The 9,937-nt window shown below is 47.2% G+C and overlaps 1 protein-coding gene across 1 annotated transcript; it reads left to right on the top strand.

Annotated features, from left to right (window-relative positions):
* LOC110431089 (mucin-2-like) lies at positions 6,862 to 8,194 on the top strand. The gene is made up of 2 exons (XM_021449783.1): positions 6,862 to 7,999; positions 8,091 to 8,194. Exons 1-2 carry the CDS (start codon positions 6,862 to 6,864, stop codon positions 8,192 to 8,194), a joined length of 1,242 nt encoding a protein of 413 aa, XP_021305458.1.

Raw genomic sequence — 9,937 nt, 5'->3', positions numbered from 1 at the left:
AAAGCTTGCATATTCACTTGTAACAGCAAGCTACATAGTTCAACACACCTGTTTAGATGGTTTCTGTAATCAGGTGGACATTGATCCATAGTTTTGAGAAAGCAGGAGCACAGTCTAGTTTTCATAAAATAGCAGCACAGTCCAGTTTTCAGAAAAGAAGACAGAGATGTCGTTTGCACATGTTGGGATAGCTTGGCTGCCGTGCCCAGGGCAGCGACCAAGCTAAAGCAAATTAGTGAAGGTGCACTTGTCTTCACTAGTGCACTGGAGATTTGTACTGACGGTTCCAGGCTCATTTCTACCGGTCGAGGAAGCAACCGCCAGTTGTAAAGGCTAGTGTAAATAATCAATTCTACAGGCGATTAGTTGAGATGTGCTGGTGTTAATACCATTGCATTGGCGGTTCATATAAACTAACCGCCACTACAAATCACTTATTCATAGGTGTTTCATATTACGAAACTGCCACTCCAAATTCATTTTTCACAGGCGGTGTCTTATAGGAACCGCCTATGTAAATGAAGTTTACACAGGTGATCTTCATAACACGCCGCCTGTGGAAAGATACTAACACTGGCAGACTTTTTACAACAAACGCCAGTGACAGATATTTACAGGTCGCTTCGTGAATCGTGAGTGAACAGCACGTGTCAATGCACTAAGCACTAGCGGTTTATTTGCCGAACCGCTAGTATTCTGTGTTTTTGCACAGGCGCTTTATTATTAATTCGCTAATGGAAATAGTTTTATTAATTCTCTTTTGTTATTAGTCCACCATTGAAAATAGTTTTATTAAATCACCAGAACTTCTGGCAGAACTTCTTGTTAATTTTCGACCGCCAGCAGATCTGGCAATTATAGATAAAAACACAGGCAGTTTCTACATGCATATTAACTAGAAACAATTATAAATGCACCATTGTCATCATAGCCAAATGTAATTACAAGGTCACCCATGACTTCTCTAATAATCCTCATGGTTTAGCTCTAGCCTGTCAATATCTACAAGATCTTGGTAATCCGATTTAGCTAACTCGCCATCGTGATCAAAATACTTTCCATCTTTGTGAATTATTTCTTTCATGATGAACCAGCAAAATTCATCGCAAATGTTCATGAGCTCTTCATTCAAAAGGTGTTTCTCCGTGGTCACACACTTGTATACCTGCCAAAAAATATTAAGCATCGTATATATTACACACTGACTAGTATGGAGACAACATCAGTAATGACATTCACATAATCACATTTGACTGTTATTTACCTTATTGCTGGTGTACCTACCATTATGTTTGAGAAACTCACACACATAGTATCCACAGTGCATCGATCCTGGTTGTTGCTTGTGACACTAAGAATTAGAAAGTAGTAATAAGTAAATGTTTCAAGTAGTATACTTCAACTACGGACTGGGACAAAAGATCAACCAAAATAAACTATAAATTGCATACTTTAAATTACATACTATAAATATTGCATTTATACTAGCGGTTGACGTAGAACTCACCACTGTATAGAAGTTCTCACTCGCGGTTGCATAAAGAAAACAACCAGTGAAAATGTCATATTTACACAGGGGGCTGAGTTACGAAAACCGCCACTGTATAGAAGTTTACTTTGGCGGTTGCGTAAAGAAAACAGCCAGTGAAAATTTCATATTTACACAGGCAGCTGAGTTACGAGAACCGTCACTGTATAGATATTTTCACTCGGTTGTATAAAGAAAACAGCCAATGAAAATATCATATTTATACATGCGGCTGACTTACGAGAAATACAGCTTATTTGTGCAAAGTGGTACAAAAATTGATACTGTCATTGTGAAGGTGTCAGAAAAGGATAGAGCTGATTACAAGGCTAGGTTGACTTATTCATTTAGATGTTTGAGGTTCTTTTTGAATCAGGGATTGGCTTTTTGTGGGCATGATGAAACTAAACAAAGTGTCAACAGAGGGAACTTTCTTGAACTCTTGAATTGGCTTGCAGGAAATAATGAAGAGGTGAACAAAGTGGTTCTGAAAAATGCCCCAGTAATTGCACATTGACCTCCCCTCACATACAAAAGCAAATTATTAGATGTTGCTCTGTGGAAACCACAAGATCCATACTTGAAGAACTTGGAGATGATTACTATGCAATTCTAGTTGATGAATGTAGTGATATATCACATAAAGAACAACTAGTGTTTGCTTGAGTTATGTTGATAAACGTGGAAGTGTTTGTGAAAGATTTCTTGGAATAGTTCATGTTCCTGGCACCACTTCTCTGGAACTTAAAGCAACTATTCAATCTTTACTCACTAGTCATCACTTAACTCTTAGTTCTTGTCGTGGGCAAGGATATGATGGGGCTAGTAACATGAAAGGAGAGGTTAAGGGGCTGAAAACACTGATAATGAAAGAGTCTCCTTCTGCTTATTATGTGCATTTTTTGCACATCAACTCCCATTAGTGCTTGTTGCTATTGCAAAGGGAGATGTTGGGGCTTGTACTTTTTTTGCTAATGTCTCACGCTTGGTGAATATCGTTGGAGTTTCTTGCAAATGCCATGATATGCTTCGAGATGTTAGGGCACAAAAACTGAAGAAAGCGCTTGAATTGGGTGAAATAGAAAGTGGAAGTGGGTTATATCAAGAGATGGGATTGGCAAGGCCTGGTGACACTAGGTGGGGTTCTCATTATAGAACTGTTTTGCATATCATTGACATGTATTCAACCATTCGGGAAGTACTCGTAACCGTTGGAAATGATCCCACACAAAGAGATGATTGGCCAAACGGAAAGGTCCTGATGTGGCTAGAGAGGGGGTGAATAGCCTATTTAAAAATTCTACAAACTCACTAGAGCAAGAGGTTAGTAAATAACAAAGCGAAGCTTTTTTGCTCTAGCTCTAATAGAGTGTTTGCAAGGCACCTAACCAACAATTCTAGTTGCTATTATCACTAGGCACACAAGAACTATGTCTCTACTTACACTAGAGAGCTATCTAAAGTTTCTATACAAGTAAGTAAGCTACTCTAGTTTGCGAGAAAGTAAAAGGAGAGGGTTTGATCTTTATAATGCCACGTAGAGGGGATGAACCAATCACAATAATATGAAGTCCAATCATCGGGAGAAATCCAATGAACAATCACAATGGAGACACACAATTTTCTCCCAAGGTTCACATGCTTGCCGGCACGCTAGGTCCCTGTTGTATCGACCAACACTTGGTGGTTTGGTGGCTAAGAGGTGTAGCACGAACCTCGTCCTCACTAGGACACCGCAAGAACCTACCCACAAGTGAGGTAACTCAATGACACAAGCAATCCATTAGAGTTACCTTTTGGCTCTCCGTCGGGGAAGGTACAAAATCCCTCACAAGCACCGAGAGATGGCCACGAACAATCACCAACTCGTGTTAATGCTCCTCCGCTACTCCAAGCCATCTAGGTGGCGGTAACCACCAAGAGTAGCAAGAAAACCGCAGCCAAATCGATCCCCAAGTGCCACTAGATGTAATCACTCAAGCAAATGTACTTGGAATCACTCTCAATCTCACAAAGATGGTTAATCTATGAAGGAGATGAGTGGGAGGATGAAAGGTCCTAATATGGTTAGAGGGGGGTGAATAGCCTATTTAAAAATATACAAACTCACTAGAGCAAGAGGTTAGTAAATAACAAAGCGAAGCTTTTTGCTCTAGCTCTAATGAGGTGTTTGCAAGCCACCTAACCAACAATTCTATTTTCTTATAATCTCTATGCACATAAGAACTATGTCTCTACTTACACTAGAGAGCTACCTAAAGTTTCTATACAAGAAGTAAGCTATTTTAGTTTGCAAGAAAGTAAGGGAGAGTGTTTGATTTTTATACCGCCGCGTAGAGGGGATGAACCAATCACAATAATATGAAGTCCAATCACCGGGAGAAATCCAATGAACAAACACAATGGAGACACACAATTTTCTCCCGTGGTTCACGTGCTTGCCGGCACGCTATATCCCCGTTGTGTCGACCAACACTTGGTGGTTCGGTGACTAAGAGGTGTGGCACAAACCTCGTCCTCACTAGGACACCGCAAGAACCTACCCACAAGTGAGGTAGCTCAATGACACGAGCAATCCACTAATGTTGCCTTTGGCTCTCCGCTGTGGTAGGATCAAACCCCTCACAGTCACCGGGACATGGCCACGAACAATCACCAACTCGTGCTAATCCTCCTCCGCTGCTCCAAGCCGTCTAGGTGGCGGCAACCACCAAGAGTAACAAGAAAACCACAGCTAGAACGATCCCCAAGTGCCACTAGATGCAATCACTCAAGAAAATGCACTTGGAATCACTCCCAATCTCACAAAGATGTTTAATCTATGAAGAAGATGAGTGGGAGGTGTTTGCTTAGGCTCACAAGGATGTCAAGTATGCTAGAATGTCAAGAATATGAGCCCTAAGCTGGCCAACACGTATTTATAAGCCCCTCAAACAAATAGAGTCGTTGGCTCTTTCCCTGGGCAAAACTTGGGGTCACCGAACGCACCGCAGGGGGCACCGGACGCTTAACCCCTACGTCTGGTGCTCTAGAAACAGCCACATGTTGCCCTATCCACTTTCGCGCGTCGATCTCTAACGGTCACCTACAGAGCACCGGACGCGGTTAAGTTGGACCGGACGTGTCCGGTGCAGACCGGTCTTAAACTCAGAGAGGTCTGCAAATGCGCAGGGTCACCGGGCGCTGAGCACTGGACCGTCTAGTGCTCACCGGTCTCAAACCCAGAGAGCATTGCAAAAGCGCAAAGCACTGGACTCACATCATCGGATGCGCCCTGAGCGTCCGGTGCTTCTAGTCAAACACACCAGCTGAAGTCAAGTCACACCGGACGCACCAACAGGGTCTAACCTGCGTCGGTGCCTGGCGTCCGGTGCCTAACCCTAACATGGTCGGGCACTGACAGTACACCGGACGCTTGGGCCAGCGTCCGATGCTGCCAACACCAGCGTTCGATGAGTGTTTCTCAGCGAGAACACTCCCGCAACTTCTCCAAACTTTCCACGGCACAATAGAAAATATGCGTTTCATTTTCTCAAAAGCGCGAAATCCCTCTCTACCCTTAAAACTCCACCTCCTTATCAAAGTGTGCCAACACCACCATGTGTGTACCAACATGTGCAAGTGTGTTAGCATTTTTCATAATCATTTTCTTCGAAGGAGTTAAGTTAGCTCACTAGGTTCTAAATACATGCACATGAACAATGACACCTAGTGGCACTTGATAACCGCTTAGCCAAAGAATTCTCCTCTTTATAGTATGGCTATCTATCCTAAATGTGATCACACCCTCTATGGTATCTTGATCACCAAAACCAAAACCCTAAGCAATACCTTTGCCTTGATCTCCATAGGGTTTTGTTTTTCTCTTTCTTCTTTTCAAAGTTGAGCACTTGATCATCTTGTCGTTATCACCAACATCACCATGATCATCTCTTGCTCCATCACTTGACATGTACCAACCTCATTAAGTATACACATACTTAGTATAGAGGTTAGTACTAGGGTATAATCAATTATCCAAAACCAAACTAGGGCTTTCACAAACATACATGCTATGGTTCTGATTTTAGAGTCATTTGAGTTTGTTTTCAATGCCCACTTGATGCTTATGATTCTTGGGTACACAAATGAGTTGTCTCAATCTTTGCAAAAGAGAGACCAAGATATTGTTAATGTAATGACACTTATTGGTGTGGCAAAGATAAGGTTCCAACAATTGAGGTCTAATGGGTGGGAAGATTTCCTAGAAAAGGTTAAATCATTTTGCATCAAATTCTCTATTGATATTCCTATAATGGATAGCAAATATGAGCCTCATGGAAGATCCCATCGTTTTTATCCTGTACAAACGTTTGATGATCATTACAGAAGAGAAGTGTATATTGGTATTATTGATAGAATTCATCAAGAGCTTGAGAATTGGTTTGATGAGGTTAGTAGGGAGTTGCTGTAACATCCCAGATTTTTACGAAAACCAAAAATACGAGATTTTTAAAATTTTTCCTATAATCGTGTGAAGCATATAGTTTTTAGGTCCAACTCGATCCTAACCCGCTAACAAATCGTTACATTCATATAGAATTGTTTGTAGGCGAGTGCCTTTGTTCGTGAGTCATCTTGAGTTGGGTCTTGTTTAGGGTTTTGAGTTTCTTTTGGAGTGCACAAATCCGTAGCAAAGTCTTCTCAAATCCTCGTTGAGCCTATCTCAAAGGCTAAGCGAATCCCTTCTCAACCTTTTTATAGGAGTATGTCTCAAACTCCTTTTGATTGTTTCTGAATCCTTCTCGGAATTCCCTTCTCAATCCTCCTCTCTCCTTGATCTCATCTCAAATCTCCATCGACAAATTCCCCCTCAAATCTTTCGTCGAATCCCATCTAAATCTTCTCTAGGTCTTATCTCAAAATTCTTTAAATCAAAAGTGGGAAATATTTCTCTCTTGGGCTCCATCCCTTCCCCCCCTCCACTGCACAGCCGTGGGGCCCAGCTGGCCTGCTCCCTATTTTCCCCCCTTGCCGCGACCCAGCCAGGTCGGCCCGCACGTTTCCTCTGCTTTGGCCCGCCAGCGCGTCTTGCCCCAGCAGCACCCAGGTCGGCCCATCTCGCCCTCCTCGCGCGTGGCCCAACCAGAGCTCACGGCCGCACAAAGCCCAGCACCCCTCCCCCAGCCCAGCTAGCTTTTTCCTCCTTGCTTTGGCCCATGCACAAGCAGGCAAAGGCCCAGCCGCCCTCTCACACCCCTCGGCCCAGACGCGCGGCCCAGGAGCGCCCCTCCCAACCCTAGCGAAGGAAGCCGTGCGCCCCTGCCTCTCCCCAAGCCCGCCGCCGCCACCTGATGTGGAGGAGCCACGCACCCCTACCTCAGCGTCTGTACAAGCACCACAGGATCCACTGCCGCGTGTCTCGGCTGTCACATCGATGGCGCGGACGTCGAGACAGCCTCGGAACCCTAGCCTACGCCCCTATAAAGAAGGAGTCGCGCGCGCCCCTGCTCCATTCCCAGCCGCCGCCATCTCCTTCCCCAGCAGAACCGCTCGCCGCCTCCGCGCCCACGACGACGCTCGGTGCTCCACCGAGCCGCGCCACCACCGGCCTCACCCTGCTGCTGCCCGTCGAGCCGAGCCCCGAACCGCGCCATGGAGCTACGGCCACGCCCCACCTCGACCGCGCCGGTGTCGACAGCAAGCCCCGCGGCGTCGTGCGTCCTCGCCAAGACCCCACCGAGCTCATCCTCTACCTCGTCGTGCAGCTGAACCACCACGACGACGTCGTGCCCTTGTTCGTCCCCATCCTCACCACGGCCAACCTCGACGCCCCGGCCTGCCTCTACGTCGAGCCTCACCACCGAGCCGACCGCGGCTCCGAGCTCGCCGCGATCACCACTCTGTCCGTGAACTGCGACATCGCCCGAGCCCTTGGCCGCGTGCTCGCCGCGGTCACCACACCAGCAGCATCGTGGCAACTACAACATCGCCGACGACCAAGCCACCGAGCAACAGCAACATCGGCCGCGACCCCGACGGAGCTCCTCGTCACGCCCCCTGCTTCAGGCCACGAGCTCCCTCCTCGGCGTCGAGCCTTCCGCACCGAGCAGGAGCCCAGCACACCCACGACGTCGAGCGCCTCCTCCTCTGCTCTGATCCCAGCGCCCGTAGCCACAACGACCCCGACGTCGGCCGCCCTTGCTGCGGTCACGCCCTCGGAGCCTGTGGACGCCCTGACGTCGAGTTCGCCAAGCGCCAAGCCCTGCACCGCGAGCTCCTCGTCCACGACGCCGTGCTGTCCACGTCACCAAGGACCACCCTTACGGCCGCGACATCAAGCCGCGCCCCCACCAGTTCCCCTCGCCGATGCCGTCCACGTCCACGTCCTCGCCTTGCCGCGGTCACCACCATGCATGCCGAGCTGTTCCAGAGCTGCGCCACCACGACCAGTACCTCGACGCGCCCTCGCCAAGCCTGCCCCTGCCGTCGGTGAGCCACCAGTGCCCAAATGCCCTCCTTGCTAGCTTCCTGTTTCGCCTCGCTGAGACCGGCCTTCATGCCGTGAACTTCACTGTTGCAGGGAAGCATTGGTCCCGTTGTGCTTTTGCCGAAGATGTGATGCCTTCTCGCTGCCTGCTGCCTCCAGCCGAGTCACAGCAAGCAGAAGCCAGCCAAGAGCAGTAGCAAGCCCGCAGCAGATCTTCGTCCAACACCAAGGTCGAACCTTGAACTGAGTTGACGCCCATCGTGACGTCGACAAAACCCTTGTCCTTCTTTCTTATACCTTTGTATACTGGTGATACTTGATCATAGTCATTTATACATGTCATACATCTCCGATCTCATTTAATACATGATCTGTCTCTATTATATCTTTGCCTGTGTCGTGCCTTCGTGCCGGTCTATTTATCTATCTGTTTATCTATCTCTGTTGGTCGCTATGGAAATGTGCTACTCCATTTTGTCTTTGTGTTGGTCGTGGCATTGTGGTTCTTTGTGCGATGGTTCTTGTGTGTGTGTGTGTGTTGTCGTCTGTGCACCGTGCCTTCGAGCCGGTCGGGGAAATCGTAGTACGTTTGATCATTTCGATCGTGGGTACGTCCCGCCGTGATCACGATGTCGAGCGTCACTCGTTTCCCCGTGTTTAGTTGACTTCGTCACGCTACGCTTGTTAGCTCCTATTCCCGTCCCTCGGACATGGCCATCGTGGACTCGTTGTCGTCATCGACGTGGTTCTTACCCGCACACTCGAGACCTATGTGGCCTAGTCTAGTGGAATAAGAATTAGGGGACAACCTATGTGGAACAGTCGGAAGCCAACTCGTTAGGTGAAGCTCATGGTCGCGAGTCGCCTCGCCATGGCCATCGAGTCTATCTTATTTTTCTCGCATGTTTATCTTATCTGTCTTGTATGCTTATGCCACCTAGACTCGGGCATTTCTCGAGTTCCCGCGGTGACAACCGCATCACCTGGAACTATAGGAATGACCTTGTGCCGATTCAGAAGCACCTAGGTCGTGAAGTGTTATAAGATGGAATAGATCGTGGGGTCGTATCTCTTTTATCCAACCGTCGTTCGTTCCATGATGAGTTGGTCGAAAGAGTATGAACTCCATTCTTCTTCTTTCTTAACCTTAACCCCTGTTGATCCAGTAAGATGTGGGCTTACCCCTTTTGCTTGTTTGATGTTTTGTTTCCAATCCCGTGATTTTCGCCATTGCTATGGCGAGTGGATCAATGGAAAGTGAAACCCATGTCTTTCCTTGCCTTTTTGGTTCTTCGTTCTTAAACTCTTGTTTCGATGTACCTATTTTTGACCATAGCATTCCTTTGGTTCTCACGGTGACAACCGCACTGCTAAGAACCCTAGGGATGTCTTAGTGCATTTAGTGCACCTAGGTTGTGGTACCCTACAAGTAGTTTGAGCACTCGTGTTCTTGTGTGTCACTCTTTCTGATTCCCCGTCTCTTACCATGGCAAGTGGATTGGAAGGAGTAGACCACTTTCCCTTTCTTCTCTCTTTGTTCCACCCTCTCTTGGCTCTCGCCAACTACCATGGTGTATGGGTTAAGAGAGACCGGAACTTCTCGTGCTCGTAGTCTTTTCATCCCCGTCGATCTCCGTGATGCTTGGATCAAAGGGCCACTAGCCGTGGTGTTTGCTTAGGATGAGTTAGGGTCTATGCTATTTATTAAAGCTGTACAGGTTGACACGATCGACCCGGGAAGTACCGGCTAGGCGAAGACTCCAGCTTGTACTTAGTGAACAACCATTTCCGTTTCTTTTAGCCCAGGGATCGGACATCCGCCGAGAGGGCTAAGCCGTTATCCTTTCGGTGCTCTTTTAGTGTAGTTGTTCTTCAGTGTTTTGTTGCCCCTTTTCGTAGCCTTTCTAAGTCTAGTGGTCTGATTGTTTCGCCTTGTTTGT

The sequence above is a fragment of the Sorghum bicolor genome, chromosome 10 (genome assembly GCF_000003195.3).
Source record: "Sorghum bicolor cultivar BTx623 chromosome 10, Sorghum_bicolor_NCBIv3, whole genome shotgun sequence".
Lineage (NCBI taxonomy): Eukaryota > Viridiplantae > Streptophyta > Magnoliopsida > Poales > Poaceae > Sorghum > Sorghum bicolor.
The sequence above is the reverse complement of the archived record's forward strand: the minus strand, read 5'-3'. Positions and strand labels throughout refer to the sequence as shown.

Coding starts and splice junctions, on each gene's coding strand:
- LOC110431089 (XM_021449783.1), top strand. CDS start 6,862: ATGTGGAGGAGCCACGCACCCCTACCTCAGCGTCTGTACAAGCACCAC. Junction 8,000..8,090: donor CAAGCCTGCCCCTGCCGTCG/GTGAGCCACCAG, acceptor TCACTGTTGCAG/GGAAGCATTGGTCCCGTTGT.